At 46.1% G+C, this 16,610-nt stretch overlaps 1 protein-coding gene across 4 annotated transcripts in view; it reads left to right on the forward strand.

Annotated features, from left to right (window-relative positions):
- LOC146834561 (vitellogenin-1-like) overlaps positions 1 to 15,511 on the forward strand; it is a 977,187-nt gene extending 961,676 nt beyond the window's left edge. For all 4 annotated transcript variants that reach the window (XM_085601961.1, XM_085601964.1, XM_085601963.1 and 1 more), the window contains one exon: positions 15,204 to 15,511. In XM_085601961.1, the coding sequence (XP_085458087.1) occupies positions 15,204 to 15,328 (125 nt within the window). In that variant the 3' untranslated portion in view covers positions 15,329 to 15,511. The remainder of the gene's footprint in view (positions 1 to 15,203) is intronic.
- The last annotated feature ends 1,099 nt before the right edge of the window (positions 15,512 to 16,610 follow it).

A 16,610-nucleotide genomic window follows, 5' to 3' on the forward strand; every position in this document is an offset into this window, starting at 1 on the left:
TTCACCTTCGGGGGCTATTTTGTATTGCGGAATCCTTGGCAATTGAGCATTCTGTTTTAAAGTGATGGACCCCGGTGGAATTGGTAAGTACCCCACATCAGTGTCCCCCAGAGCCCAAAGGTCCCTCGGGAGTGTCGCAAGCTCAGGGGGTAAGGAGTCGGTTTTTGCAAAACATTGAATGGAGGGGACAGAGGGATTCCTAATGGTTAGGTAAACTCCATCGGGGGAGCAAAAGATGCGTGCATGTAATCTTTTCAGTATATCCATACCCAGGAGATTTTCCCCACACTGGGAGGTGAGGAGGAAAGGTGATTCAATCGTTACTGGTCCCACAGTAAGGGAAAGCGGCTTTGAAATGGGGCTTACCACTGGAGTTCCAGAGAACCCCACGGACACATTAGTCTGGCCAGACAGAGCAGCCCCCGGGACCAAGGCTCGTGAAACAGAACTGTTCATAGCCCCTGTGTCAACCAAAAACTTACCTGATGCCTCCAGCAATTGTGCATGGACATAAGGTCCAGCCTGATCTATCGGGATTGACACGTGCCCCTTACTCTGCCCTTGGCTATCCTATGCTTGAGTGTACCCACTATCTCCATCCGTCATACGTCTGTCATGGTAGTACTGTTTACCCTGACTCTGATCGAAATAATTCTGACTGTTCTCACCCCGGACCGCCTGTTCTTGCCTCGTGTATCCACATCGATGTCCACTTACTCTACCCCTTCCACGTCCCCTTGAAGCAGTGTTCTGTTCATGCAATAACGGGCATTGAGCTCTCCAATGCCCCTCCTCCTTGCAGAAAGCACATTGATTTATGCCGAGATCCGTTCGCCCAGTCGGGTGCACGGGCCCCGCCCCTCTCGGAACGAAATTCTGTACCCCTCTCCCCCTTCCTCTACCCCTCTCCACCTGCTGTAACAATACCCGTGTTTTCAGATCCTTTGACTTTCTTTCTGTCTTATCCTTGCTCTCATTTTCCCGATGCTCATAATACTGAGCCATGCTTAATATCGTGGAAGGCGTGGTGGTCGTCCAGGTACTCTCGGCTGCCTGTAGCCTAGCCGATACCTCAGGTAGCAAATTTGTTACAAATCTATTAACAAATAAACGTACACCCCCCTCCGTAGCCAGGTCCTGCCCGCTGAAATCAATGAATACTCCCTCAAACCTTGTAAAGAAATCAGATACACTCTCATCCTTCTTCTGTTTACAGGCCGTCAGCTTGTCCCAATCTACCTTTCTGGGCGGGATCAAAGAATGCATATATGTTATTATTCTTTCAGGTAGAGCCAATATCTCAGGTCGGGGCTTATTCCCCGGCTTGCGATCTCTATCCCAGTTTCTCAGTTGGTCCCATGTCCCACCAAACTCCGTGACATGGTCCTGGTCATGTACCTGGCGCCAAATATCCACCGGTACTAGTAGGGCGAAGAATAATTCAATATCCGCCAACGTCATCACTGCTGACGAGGCGGCTTCGGTCAGTTCTTTATAATAGGCAGTGGGGTTTTTCCTAGGATCAGGCAGCTGAATTTTCAAGGATAACACCTCACTCCGCTTCCAAGGGGTATAGACCCATTGTTCCTGGAACCGGGCATCTACCCCGGGACGGGTAATGATACCGTGGTCATCCACCACTGCGGCAACTTCCGGATGAAAGATAGGGTGTACCTCCCGCATAGGGAATTGGGAGGATCCGGCGGGAAGGGCAGACTGCAGACGAGTTCTATAAGAAACCAAAGTCTGCACCTTCCCATACACGTCTTCAGGTGTCAGTCGGGATTTGTGAATTTGATCAAGAATATCATACAATATGGCCGGAGCTTTCCCTTCCTGGTGTACCCGTTCCCATACTGAGATGAGACGGTTAGCCATATGTTCCAGGGCATGCTGTTGCATTACCGGTTCGTAGTCCCTCATGGTACTCCAGATATCAGCGAGAGTATAAATAGAATGTCGCATCCACTGGGATGCTTGTGTGGCAATAGCTGCCCTTTCTTCTGTTCCCAAAGCAGAACAAGTGAACAACCTCCTCCCCTCCGCTACACTGGTCGGATGTACCGGAGAAGTCACAGCTGCTACTGGTGTTGTGCTAGCGGAGGAGGAGGGTAGAACAGGAGGGGAAGACATTGACCCCGTCGGCAGCTGAGGGGTCCCGGCTGCAGCTGTCGAAAATAAATTAGGTAACAGGGCTATAACGTCGGACACAGATGCCGACAACTGGGAGAGGTTTGGCAGGGAGGGAGAGGTAGTATTGGCCGGGGGAGCCGAAGCCGTGGCCCCCAGGGACGTATCTGGGGTCGGGGCTGAGGCTTTTGACACCTCGGGTATAGTCTCTGGGGCACATAAGGGGGCGGTGGCCTGGTGTCCAACAGATCCTCTATTTCATCTTCCGCATTCGGGCGGGTCACATAACTTTTATCAACTTTTAGTCTGAAATCGCGATTCATGCAATCCAATCCTTTCTCTACTCTTTCTCGGTCGTAGGCCATAGCCTTCTGAGTAACATTCTGTCCTGCCTTGGCTCTAGCTACTTTCTCTTCCCTTATTCGTCGCTGTTTGGCCTCCTTCTGCCATGCAATTAGAGCATCGAACATGGCTTGCCTGCTTCGCCTAGAAAACAATTGTTCCTGTAAGAACGCAATTTTCTTTTCATCAAATGAACCAGTCTTGGGCCACCGTAATTCTTCATTACCCTTAGTATACTTGTGCCACAGAGTGCAAAACAATAAAGGAGAGATTCCATGCTTGACATACATAAAATGGCTCGGACTGCCTTCCGGTGGGGTGGGTTGGCTCTCAGCTAACCTGGAGTCACTTGTGCGGCAGCAGCAGCCAAAATAATTCAATTTACTGAAACAGGACATTTTGGTTAGTTTTTAGACATGTACACATAGAACAACAATCAGACACGACATACAATCAATATCCGAGAACCAAGCCCGTCGACTCTGGTTCACGATCCAGGTTCCAGACTGCACGCGGGGATTCCGGTCACCCTCCTGGCTCACCACTAAGACCGACCCCTCTCCAACAAGGACTTGCCTCGTCGGGAGTATGGCCTGTGGCTACCCAGTCCAGGTCACAGGTCCTTCCACGTGCAATCCGTCTATATTCCTCCGGCGCGCTATTTCTAATCAATCCAATATCATCTGTACGTACTTCGAGTCAAATCACTGTGATGCGAACCTAATCAAACAAGACACCACCCTCCGGTGCGTGTCTTCAAACCAACGAACCGCTGTCCAGCGCGAGCTTCAAACAAATGCAACCAGTGTTCAAGTCAAGACAAATGCATCGTTCTCAACGAATGCTCTCAAAATCGATCAAACAGCACACCGTCCTCGACGCGTGTTTTCAACAAAACATAATGCACCGTTTACAACGCGTGCGTCAAATCAAATCAAATCAATCTATACTCACCGGGTGCACCCAGATACGAATGTTCGTTCTCCGCTGCCAACTCCTCCTGACCAACTTAGTCCATTTTCTGGGTTATGCCCGTAGGACCCCGGTGAAGGGTGACTAGCAGCAGGGGACATACCGAAAAGTCGCGCAGGGTGGGAGAAATCCTCAGGCTCCGTCTCCCGTCAACCGGTCAGGACGCCCCCAATCCCACCACCCGAATACGGGGGGGGGGGGGGGGGGTTGACCCTGTCACGGGGTCCCTTCGTGGTCGCCAACTGTTGTGTTCAAATAATTATTCCAAGGGCCACACTTACCATTGACCCGCAATATCCATTAAATAAGGAGCAGTTGGCAACGTGGAAGGTTCAAACGTTTATTGTCATCATAGATCTCTATATAGAGGAGCCTCGTCGATCCTCACCCATCAGGTGCGCCGAGGAAGACTGCTGGCTCCTTGACAGTAACACACTTTTATACATTTATCAGCACAGCATACAAAACCTTATATGTGGAAAAGTACCAGTTAGTCCTGGCGCTCCTAATGAGCTCATGCCTATTTCTAGTTTCGGTTACACATACAAAGGGTTACTATCTTTACAGAGAAGGTCGGAAGGGTGACTCCCTTCTCGTCCCAGGTCTGGAGGAATTCGCTTGATACTCCCTTTTAGCAGATGTGACCTTGCTTCTCAGCAACTCTGTCTGTCTCCTAATTATTACCGTGAAAAGGGAAGGCAGATGGTGTGTAAGAGGACCACGTGACTCCTAAGAGAAAGGAGCCGTAATCCAAGATGGAGGCAGTTTGGTTCTCGGCCCTTTTGTCATGCTGAACGTAACGGGGATTTCGATCCTTCCAATGCACCATGGCTACGCATACCGTCATTAGATATACTGCGCTAATCATACCAGAATGACCTGAATACCTCAGGGATACTTGTTTACCGCCCACCAGGCCAACAGCGACTTTTCTGTAACTCTCTCGTGGAATCCATCTCTGCCCTTGCGTGTCTAACCCCTAACTTCACGGTCTTAGGGGACTTAAATCTCCACTTCGGCGATCCCACAAACAATACCGCCACGGATCTCAAAGAGGACTTAGCCTCCCTTAATCTACACTTAAAAAATTCCAAGCCCACGCATGAGAAAGGCCACCTGTTAGACCCGATATTCACGAACCTCGCAAGACTAACTGTGAACACCCCTATACCCATCCCCTGGTCAGACCATTTTCTAATTCCCTTTAAACTCCAACTTTCGGTGGAAACCCCGGAGAAACTCCCTCCCCAAGCTCCATCTCGCCCATGGCATAAACTGGACCCTACCTCATGGGCCCAAGTACTGGCCGCCACTGAGCCAGTCATGGACCCAGATCCCTCCAGAGCAGATATCCAATTACATGGCTGGATCAATCAATCCCTTGACACTATCTTGCCCGTTAAAAAACTGCCCAGCAAGAAGAGGACCTTCAAATCTCCTTGGTTCACCCATGAGCTACGCCTTCTCAGAAAAAAGTGCAAAAAACTTGAGCGCCTCTGGAAAAAGGACTGGACGACTGATAGTAAAGTTGATTATAGGTCCGCCATAAAACAGTACAAAACCTGTATAAAAAACACACAGGCAATCTTCTTCGAGGGGAAAATACAGACCACAGCCAACTCCGCCAAAGAAACCTACCGCATCGTACGTCTCCTCACCAAAACTCCCGACCCCCTACCCATACCAGACCCACTAGGCACTAGATGCAACCAGCTAGCTGAGTTCTTCGCAACAAAAATCAATAAAATCCTGAATTCCCTCCCTCCGTCCTCCACGCCTCAACTCCCTGACACTTCCCTCCCAGGCCCAGATGTCCCTTGCCTCCAGGCATTCACCCAGGTCACCACGGAACACTTCCTTTCAACCATACAATCCGTAAAGAGCGGGTCACCTTCAGACCCTTCCCCGATGAGCAAACTCAAGCTGGTCGCCTCTACTGTAGCCTCGCCCTTCTCCCACTTGATCAATACTTCCCTCGCATCAGGCATTGTTCCAGTCAACTGGAAAAAAGCTACAGTCAGGGCACTCCTTAAAAAACCTCATCTCGACCCATCTGACCTCTCTAATTTCAGACCCATCTCTCTCCTCCCGGCCATCAGCAAAGTGGCTGAGCGAATTGCCAACCAGCAACTATCCTTGTTTCTGGAAACTAATAATCTCCTACGCCAATCCCAAACGGGGTTCAGACCAGGGCAGGGAACAGACACTGCACTACTAGCCGTGGTCGAGGAGGCAAAAACCATCATAGACGCAGGAGGATCAGTGTCAGTGATCCTCCTCGATCTAAGCGCCACCTTCGACACAGTGGATCATGACATACTGATCCACTGGCTCAAACTTATAGGAGTGTCTGGGACCGCCCTCTCCTGGATCAAATCCTTCCTGGATAGTAGAACCTACCAGGTGTCCGATGGCACAGTTACGTCCAGAGCCATCCCGCTCCAGTGCGGGGTCCCCCAGGGATCCTCCCTTAGCCCCACACTTTTTAATGTATATATGTCCCCTTTAGAGGACATTACCGCCCCATTCGGCATAAAAACTGTCATGTACGCCGATGACACCCAACTGGTGGTATCCATTAATCAGTCAAGTAAAAGCCTGGACAACCTGGCAGCATGCTTAGAAAGCATCTACCATTGGATGTGCGAATCACGCCTAAAATTAAATGGTGAAAAATCTGAGATCCTCCTCCTGGGAAACCCACACAAACACCCCCATACCCTCTCTTGGCCTCCCTGTATGGGCTCACCCCCCACCCCTAAACCTGAAGTCAAGAGTCTGGGCATTTGGTTGGACCAAGAGGTCAACTTTAAAGTACAGGCTAGAAAAGTGACAGGCATCTGCTTCGGCCTAATCCAAACAGCACGGAAGATCCTCCATCTTATCCCCTTTCAATCCAGGAAATTGCTCATGCAAGGGCTGGTGAACTCCAGACTGGATTTTGGTAATGCCCTCTATCTAGGAGCCCCTTCGTCGGTCATCAGCAGACTGCAATGCGCTCAAAACGCAGCTGCAAGAATGTTAACCGGGACTAAACCGAGATGCTCGGCCAAGCCTGCCCTCAAAAGTCTGCACTGGCTCCCGATCAGGGAAAGGATCTCTTTTAAGACCCTTTGTATCACCCACAAAATTTTACAAGGCAGAGGTCCTCCAATTTTGAGATCCCTCGTCAAACCCCATCTGTCTAATAGACAACTCAGGTCAGACGCCCTCTCTCTGGTAGAAGTCCCCAGAATAAAAAAGGCCCGTTCAGGGGGGCGGCTGTTCTCCTACAACGCCTCTAAACTGTGGAACTCTCTACCACTCCCCTTGAGAAGAGAATACAATCTGCTTGCCTTTCGTAGGCATCTTAAAACTTTGCTCTTCCCATTATAAGCCCTCTCCTTTTCTTTCCACTTGGAGTAATAGGCTGTATTAGCGCTGGGACGCCCAAGGGTAGCTACGCGCTTTAGAAATCCACATTCAAATTCAAATTCAAAATCAAAATTCATGGCATCTGTTGCACTTCCGATGTGGCCCTGGGCTGGTTTCCCTTTTGTGGTGCTGGCTGCCGTCCGACTTAAAACCAGTTCAGAGCAGGTGTAGATTTCCTGGTGCTAACGCGCCTTATCGCCGGTTTTGTGTTCTTATCGCCGATCTGGATGGTCGTTGAGAATGTTGAGGAGTGGTGTTGTTGCGGCTTTTGGCATGGGAACACATACTCTGCATCTCATTAGCGATAGTTGTGGGGGTCCTCTGTGGTAATGTTTTTTGAGGCTGCTATCGCGGGTAAACTGTTACTGTGGGCTGTTAACACCGGCTTGTGAATGGGGAGGTAAATTTATCACGACTTTGGCTGCGATGAAGTGCCGATAATTCGGCGATGGCTCCTTGTGAATATGCCCCTCTGTTTTTAATGCCTCGAAATGAAGACATATATTTGATCACATCATTTGCGAATTTCAAGCTTGATTTTGAAACAAGAGTTGCAGGTGACGCTACTTTACTGTGTGTTTGGTTGACCTTTGTAACATATTCCCTCCGCACCATAGACAATGGATTAATAATCGCTGCTATAAATGGAAATATAGTTTCTAGCTACCAACAACTGTGGTGGCAAACAACGTAATGTATGTTGTTCTCAAACACCAAAAGGCCTGCTTTTGAACAATGCAGTTTGTAAGTACCCAATAACAAAACATAGCCGTCAGTCAATTTTAACTATCAAAACATTTATTGCGACACAAGTTTTATTTGGTTCCAATCAATCACAGCCAACCAATTGCTAACATTGGCGCCTCCTCCACTAAGGCGGAGGAGCATCTCCCCACAGTGGAAATAAAGGAAAAATATAATGATAATAACTTGTTGTTGTTATCATTTTATTAGTTTCTGCTGCAGAGCCTTTATGGGGCGGGCTGCTCTGCTCTCAGAGCAGGGGGGAGGAGTGGTAGGCACAATGTGAGTGCGCAATGACTGATTGGCAGGCCCTCTCGGGCCAGCCAAACATTCATGCATACTTTGCATGTTCTCCACCCAGACTGCATTACACCCTGGGTGGATAACATGCCCAGGCTCTCATTCCCTGGCTGAGTGCTGAACCACAGCGCTCAGACCAATCACAACGCTGCATTGGTCAGGGAACCCTGGGTGCTTCTTGTTCCTTGCTGGGAGAGATGTGGCAAGAAGATCGAGGAGAGACTCGGCGATGACAGAGGAGGGACGCGGCCAGAAGGTACTTTATTTTTCATCTTTTTAAACACTCTTCTCTTCTCCCCACCCCTGATCCATGCCAGCTACACCGATTGCTAGGAGAGATATGTTGGTTCCAATCTTGATAGGCACTTGTTTACACGAAAGTGGTGTACGGTCCAAATTTGACCAGCATTTCCTGAGATAGGAATCATTCATATTTTCCTCACTGCATTAGCGGGGAGTGCAGTCTCAGCCTTTGTTTATGTTTTGCATTATGTAAAATAGAACAATTGTTTTCCCTCAAAATGTGGATGATCTAAAAAAAAGTTGCAATATGAATTTCCTCCCATCCACCAAAGTGTCACATTATTAATTGCAGATTTAAAAACACATTTCTAATTCGCAGAAAGTTCCAAAATGACCTACATAATTAATATTAATCAGGGAAATCACTTTTCTTGGAAACCTGGTGAATGGGTACCAATGCAGAGATGGTGGCTTGTGAATGGCAGTGAACCACCATCCCTGCATTCACATTCCCAAGTGAGAAATAAATATTTTTGAAGAAGTTCATGTCCTCTAAAGGAATAGGTGCTGTTGTCTTTTAAAAAATGTTTCCCCTTTGGGAAGATATTGGGGTAACATACAGAGGCCCTGTCGAGCACATCCTGCTCCACCAAAGGCAGCCTACATGATTTTCAAAGTGGAAGCTATGTTTTGGGAGCAGCTTGCCCTTTGAATCAGTTACCACTGCCTTTAAGGGGTCTATAACTTTTAAATGGTTTTCACCACAGTTACATTCGCTCACCACTATATATACTACTGTGACTCACAACTAGGAGGGGGTGGTCCTTTCACACTCTCTTCTAAATGTGATTGAGAGTGGGTCTGTAAATGATTTCAGAGCCATATGTACATAGCATTTTACAGGTAGTAAAAGGCCCATCAGATCGTAGGCGGCCGGTAAAATGCATTTTTGCCATGTATCAACCCTATTTTCCGAGTCGGTAACCTATTACCGACTCGCAAAATAGGGTTTGCGAGCCGCTTATAGGAAGGGGCGTTTTACAGGCATCCCTTCCAAATAGCGAGTCTCACTCAATCAATCAATCAGAGAATTGTAAGCGTGCTACTCACCCGTGAGGGTCTCAAGAAGCTGAGAGGGGGTCCGCAGATCTGTTTATCCGAAGAGCCAGGTCTTAAGGGTCTTCCTGAAGGTGTTCAGGGAGGGGGCGCGTCTGATGTCTGCTGGTAGCTCATTCCAGGTCTTGGCTGCAATGTGAGAGAAGGATCTTCCGCCTGCTCTGGCTCTGTGGATGCGCGGGGTTACGGCCAATGCGAGGCTGGAAGATCTGAGGTTTCTTTTGGGTACGTGGAAGTTGATTCTGTCATTGAGGTATTTGGGTCCATTGTTGTGTAGGCCTTTGTAGACGTGAGTGAGGATTTTGAAAGTGACTCTTTTCTCCACGGGAAGCCAGTGGAGACTTCGTAGGTGTTGGCTGATGTGTTAGTGTCGGTGGATGCTGAGGACCAGTCTGGCGGCGGTGGTCTGTATTGTCTGGAGTTTGCGGAGTAGGGACTTGTTGATGATGGCATAGAGTGCATTTCCATAGTTCAGTCTGCTGGTGATGAGTGCATGGGTGACTGTATTCCTTGACTCAGGGGGGATCCACTTGAAGATCTTGCGGGAGATGTGGAGGGTGTTGAAGCAGCTGGAGGTGACAGCATTGACCTGTTAGTTCATAGTGAGTGATGAGGCGAGTACGATACCGAGGTTTTTGGCGTGTTCTAAGGCGGTAGTTGGGCTTCCGAGGTCGGTCGGCCACCAGGTGCTGTCCCATGCAGAAGGGGTGGTACCGAGGACAAGGAATTCTGTCTTCTCCGCGTTGCGCTTCAGGCAGCTGTTGGTCATCCAGACTGCGACGTCTTGCATTCCTTTCTGGAAGTTGAGTTTGGCAGTGGTGGGGTCTTTGGTGAGGGAGAGGATAAGCTGGGTGTCGTTGGCGTAGGATACGATGTTGAGGCAGTGTTGTCAGACGATGGCTGTGAGGGGGTATGTAGGAATGATTTGCTGCCGGGAATGTGGTCGCATAACATTTGCAGTCACCAACAACTTCAAGTTGGTGGTAACTCATTCGCAAACTGGAAGGGGCTTCCCCTTCGTGAATGCGGGCACCAACATTTTTAAAGAGCACCCATAGGACCACTGTCTACTCTTAAAAAATGAAAATGTAGCTTTTCTTTTTATTTTTGTAATGTATCCCGTTTTCTTTTAAGGAAAATGGGAAGCATTACAAAAAGAACTTGCTTCATTTAAAAAATAATCACAGACATGGCGGTCTGCTGACCCCAGCAGGTCATCATCCCTGTGAGAGCAGGCCAATCCCAGTGGGTCACAAAGGGAGACCTACCTCATGAATGTTAATGACAAAGGTCTATTTGTGACCCAATGGGAATCGCAAAATGTGAATAAGACACATTTGTACATGAGGTTTGCGATTTCCTAATTGCGAATCGCAAACATTTGCTATCAGGAAATCACAAAGTGACTTTTTGGTACATCTGGCCCTTAGTACCTTGCACATCACAGTTATGCATTAGAAAACTATGTGATTTTCCAAATCGCACGGTTTGCGAAAGCAAAAGTATTCAGCACTTCGAACCAACTTTATTACATTACCTAGTAATAGACTGCGCTTAGAAGCAGCATCTCTTTGAGGAAACCTGGCCCTCCTTTGTTTCGGTGGCAAACAGCAAGTTTCCCATAAACAGAAGAGCAGACTCCTGTGTTCAACAGACATATTTCGTTTATTGTTTTCCTGCATGAATTAATAAATGATGCGACCCTAAAACTACCCGCAAAATGAAATATTGGAAGTGCTCAAAATGAATGCAAATCTGACTTCCAGTGTGATGCGGATGCCTTTTGGCTGAGAAACGTCACTGTGGCCTTGAACACCGGGAAGCGGAGGAGGTAGGGGAGGCGGGTGAGTTGGCGCGTGCTCACTGGTGGGGAGGGCGATAATGGATTTAATACGAACATGCTCATCCATCACCAGCTCACAAATTGACTTCGCATAGCACCAAGCACACAGAACAAAACAGAAATCCTATATAACTTTCCATGTAGCACAAGTACACCCTTGGGAGAAAGGCTCCCGAATCCATTAGGTGGGGGCAGTTAAGGACATGCCTGCTCTTACTTAATACTCGAACTCAATTATGCGGTGTACCATCGGTTCTGTGTTTGTGGGCGACGTAAATAACATTGTGTTCTTGGCTAAGCATTAATTTGCACGAAGAACAAACATAAAAGAAGAAACATTTGCAAAAAGTGTTCTAACGAAATAATTGAATTTCTCGTACATGCATTCTTTTAAATATATTGCCATTTTTGAGAAGGCCAATCTCAATTAGTTTCATCCGTTGAGCAGGGCACTTTATATGTCATGCAGATCACATCTAATGCCCAACATATTGTAAAATGCATTCTTCAGTCAGACGCATCTTATATATTTTATTTTATTTATTTTATTTTATTAAAGTTGGTCTGCATGGCATCCTTGACACTTCGTAGCAGCTGCTTTAAAGTGCTTCCATTTGGGGAGGGGTTACTGTGTAAGCATCTGCCAACAAGTACCGGACTTTCAGAACCTTTGGGTTAACCATAATCAATGGGAATCAATGAAAAGCTAAGTTTTCAGCCCCATGTGACACTTGATGAAAGGTTTATCGAGCACCAGATGACAGTGACATTGAGTTCCAAAGGGAGGAGCCATGTTTGTGCAAAGATCTCCAGCCAAACTTTGTGTGGGTAGATTGTAGGATCATTAATCAATTCAGGGAGGTTGATCTTATTATGCTTCTGGTTAAAATATCAGTTCGTATGACCTTGGAATGACTTATCAGCATGCTTCCACTCAGCGTAATACACACTCTGCATAAATGGCTTCATTTAAAAGGAATTGGCATATGACAGCGCGGCAAGTCTTCTGCTGCGATGCCGTACGCCAATTGGAAAGGGCAGAAATGCACTGTGGGTCAGATTTACAAACCCCTTGCACCACTTTGTGCCTCCGTTGGGTCACTTTTTGTGACGCAGCAGCGGCATAAACAATGCGCCACGTTAGGGCCCATTTAAAAATTGACGCATCCAGGGAGATGTGTTACCTTGTAAAGCCATGAGTCACATAATACCTGTGTCAGGTATACTGTATGCATGGTGGGTGTTCCCACATGGGCCAACCTCATAGAAGTAACGGCATGAAATCTACAAGATTTCACTGCCCCATTTCTAGGACGCCACTGCGTCAAAACCCTACACCTGCTTGGAGCAGGAGTAAGGAGTGACGCAATGTATTAGGAATAGGCCTCCCAATGCATTGCTGAAGTTGCGTCGTTCTTGAGACATGCCTCCAGCTATGCGTGACTTTTGTGCCAACAAATGCGTCAGAATTTCTGATGCATTTTTCAATCCTTTTTGCACGCAGGCGCAGGGAAACTGACACATCTATACAGATGCGCCAGATTCTTGTAAATAAGCCGCTTTGTTTTTATGAAATATTGTGCATTCCTATCCTTTCCCCCTGTGCTGGTGCACAATTTGCTGCCTAGCGCCAACATAGGCACCCTTGTGCAAGGGTGCCTCCGTTGCAGGCAGGATTGGTTTTATGCAGGATGGGGCATCTTCCTGCACAAAAACAATCCAGAGAGGTGTTTTTCTTATTCTAAGGCAGCACACATGGAAAGAGGAAAAAACGAGGAGAAATTAAAATATTTCTCTTAGTTACGCCTACTCAGGGGAGATCTAAGGTTTTGGCTCTGCCACAGCTTTACGTGATTAAGTAAATCTGTGGCAGCATCAAAATCAATGGGTGCTGCATGGGAAAACCCACAGCAACGCCCATGGAATGACTTCTTGACGTAGAGTAAGGCAAGGCAGCAACTTGCGCTGCTTTGTCTTACTCCATATCTATGAAGCTATGCAAAGCCATGGAGAATGGCTTTGCGTCACTTTGTAGATATTATTGAGAGGATTGTGCTGCCGGAGCATTAAACAAAGCAATGCTCTGGTGGTGCAAGCCTCTCATAAATAAGCACACAAAGTTTTGAACTAGGATTTTCTATTGATTGATTGTGCAAGGCTATCAATGTTTTAGAGAAGTGGTCAGGACAATGATGTGTGCACCATCATTCCTGGATGGAATTCAGTGTACACAGTGAAGCAGTAGTCCAGCTGTGAGGTGGCAGTCCCAAGGAAGAAGTGTCATTTTGTATGACAAGCTTCTGAGGTGGATAAATGATTGCAGCTGTCATAATTCTAGCAAGTGGTGGAAGCCACCGCCATACCCTACATTTACTTCTGGTATGAAATTAAACTCAGAGGAAAACAAAACTCAGAAGCTTTGCACATTTTAAATAGACTTCTAGATAGGAACCAGAAATGCTGAGCACCTCTATAGATGGTGGTTGAGCCTGTGAGGCCAAGATGCCCCACTGAACCCATTGGAAACTTTTTTATGGTCCATAGTTCCAGAAGGTGTGATAAGCCTGCCACGACCAGATCTTGTACGCAGATTCTTGTGCTGTTTTCTGTGTAGATTTCTGTCAGCATGTATGTGGAGTGCATGGAAAATTTGATGATGGAGGTCAGAGAGTCTACCTATTCTTGAACAGGATTAGGCCAATCTCTAAGGTTCTGAACATAGCTACCAATAATAGACCCACAAATCTTCTTTCAGTAATGCTTGTTCAATAAAGTGTATGACTGGCAAATCAAGGTAAGGTTTTCTGGCTGGAGGGAGGCAGGACCAGTAGATGCACAAATTCTCTAGAGCCAACATTGGCAACAAACATGGACTGCATTTTATAGTCACAATCAATGATGAAGAACTGTGATTAATGGCTGTTTATCTCACAATCAATGATGAAGAACTGTGATTAATGGCTGTTTATCTCACAATCAATGATGAAGAACTGTGATTAATGGCTGTTTATGTCACAATCAATTATAAAGGATTATTAATGTATGAAGGCTTGAACAACTATTTCATGTTGAATTGATGAAGGTGTATGGAAAAGAACAAATTGAATTATACATGGACTTTGGAGCTTGATATATGTTCTTCTCAAACCCATGAACTACAGCTTTCTTTAGTGGTCTGCTTGTGGGGAAAACCTTTGTTAGATCGCGTTGGAGGCCTGCTGTGGTCATGAGGTAGATAGTGCATGGTGATCTATTCCCTGGTGGAGGGTCGTGCTGTATTGATCGTAGTGTTCTCCACTGCTGTTTTCAGTGAATGTAGCTTGTGATGAAGGGCGGCTAGGTTAGTGTTCCTGGCTTGAATCATGCCCTAAGATGTTTAGACTCAGGATAGGGTAAGAGTCATCCGAGTTAATCGAAACTGATTGGAAGGTGTTGGCGCCCAGGGACTCATGTGGGAAACGCTACGGAAATGCATGTTCTATTATCCTGTTTATTGTTTAAGATCTTACAAGATAATAGTCACCAGTCTCATGCACTGCTATAGATAGCCGGTAAACTAGTAGTAACCAGTGTACATGTACAACAGTGTTTGTAATTTACCAAAGCTCAAAATGCAGCGCTATAATCAGGGATAATTACTCAAATGATGCATCACAATGATAATTGCCTTTAATTGTGATTTGGACATCGCAATAAAAGGCAATTACCGCCTTATAATTTCCACCACCACATGTAACAATTCTATCATACAAAAAGTATTGAGACCAGCATTGGTTCAACCATTCCCCCTCTGAGGGCTTTTTCCTAAAATGCGAAAATAATGTATATTTTGTTGCCTTATATACATGCTAACCTCTTCTGGATAACTGTTGTGGCATTATAAGTAGTACTGACATGAGCTAAATCTCAGCAGCAGCCATAGCTGTGAAAAGTTCTTCTGCTTGACTGCTGGAGCGCTGAGACACTCCATGATCGAAGTTGGTGAAAGCAAACCTTTACTGCTAGTGAATTCTGATTTGGGGCAAGCTCATTCCATTGCCTGTTCTAATTATTAACAGGTTTATGCTTACTGATAATGTGTTAATCCTCATTTCCCCAGGTTCCATAATAGACCAAACTGAATGGCAAGTGAACCTTAATCTGAAGTCTGTGGACACAGTGGCAGAGGTGGATGCTCACACGGAGTGCTCCTGCACGAAGGAGTGCACTAAAACACAACCGTGAGGAAAGTGACACACATGGCTACTAGCAATGAAGAAAAGGAGAGTGTGCACTAGAATTCAAATAAAATCAAAGAAAAAGAATGCTTCAATGGACTTTATGTGGTGCATGTATGTTGCTCAATTACATATCCAACTAGTAAACCTTTTACTGTAATTTGTTCATAATAAATACAACTGAAAATCACTTTTATGATAATTCCAGCCTATTGTTTTAGATCCACATTTCCTAGAGACAAATTAACTGAACTGTACATGTTTGATGCCCATCAGAAAAGGGATTCTGTCGTCTGACACCACCACTATGCCCACAGCTCGTGCCGCTCTTCTAATTGTTGCCCCAAAATGAAAACGTTTACCTTCATAGAAAATACATCACTCCTTTTGAATGAGCATTCATGTTCTATATTGACTTATCACTGCAGTTCTTCATATACAAAATCAATACCAAATTAATATAAAGATTTAAGAATACTAACTTGGCACCATAGTCGGTCGGCTTGCCTCCTTGCTTGACAGCACAAGTTTGTGAAGAGAGATTTTCTCCTTGTTAATAAAAAAATATTTTAAAAAGTAAAATAACTATTCAGGTCATGGTTGAGAAATATTGTCGCTCATCATGCTACCCAATCGTTGGGCTTCGTTCCTTAATACTGATCGCCGCTTTCTGTCTCTGTACATCAGCAGACCAATGACAATTCTAGCCCTGCACTCACGTCATATTCTTCTCACTATATTGGTCATTCCCACAACATAGCATGGTTTCTCTTTCCTTCTCTACCATCATGCCATCACTTGGCTTATTATCTATTTTTCAGCATTCTAATTACTTTCCTGTAATTTTTACCAAGTCCTTATTCATTCTCTCAGTAGCTTCACACCTATCCCTGAATATTTCTTATTTAAACATGTTAGGATGGTTACTCGCTGCCAAATACTTGCACCACCCTGGTTAGAAATTCTGGGCATCATTTATAAGGTTTTGCCGTAGAGCATCGCCACAGGCCTTCCTGCTGCACTGCCCTACGGCAAAAGAAAAGGGCAGGAATACGCCGTATCTATCAAATACGCCGCATTCCTGTCCTTTTCCCCTGAGCCAGCGCACAATGGGCTGCTGTGTGCAGGCACCTTTTGGCTATGGTGCAAGGGTGCCTGCGTTGCGGGAATGATTATTTTTGTGCAGTAAGGAAAACCTCCCTGCACCAAAACATTCACAAGAGCTGTTTTACTCTTTCTATGTTTGCTGCTGAATGCAGCACACATAGAAAAAGGAAAAACAAGGACAA

This window comes from Triturus cristatus, chromosome 4_2, assembly GCF_964204655.1.
Source record: "Triturus cristatus chromosome 4_2, aTriCri1.1, whole genome shotgun sequence".
Taxonomy (NCBI): Eukaryota; Metazoa; Chordata; class Amphibia; order Caudata; family Salamandridae; genus Triturus; species Triturus cristatus.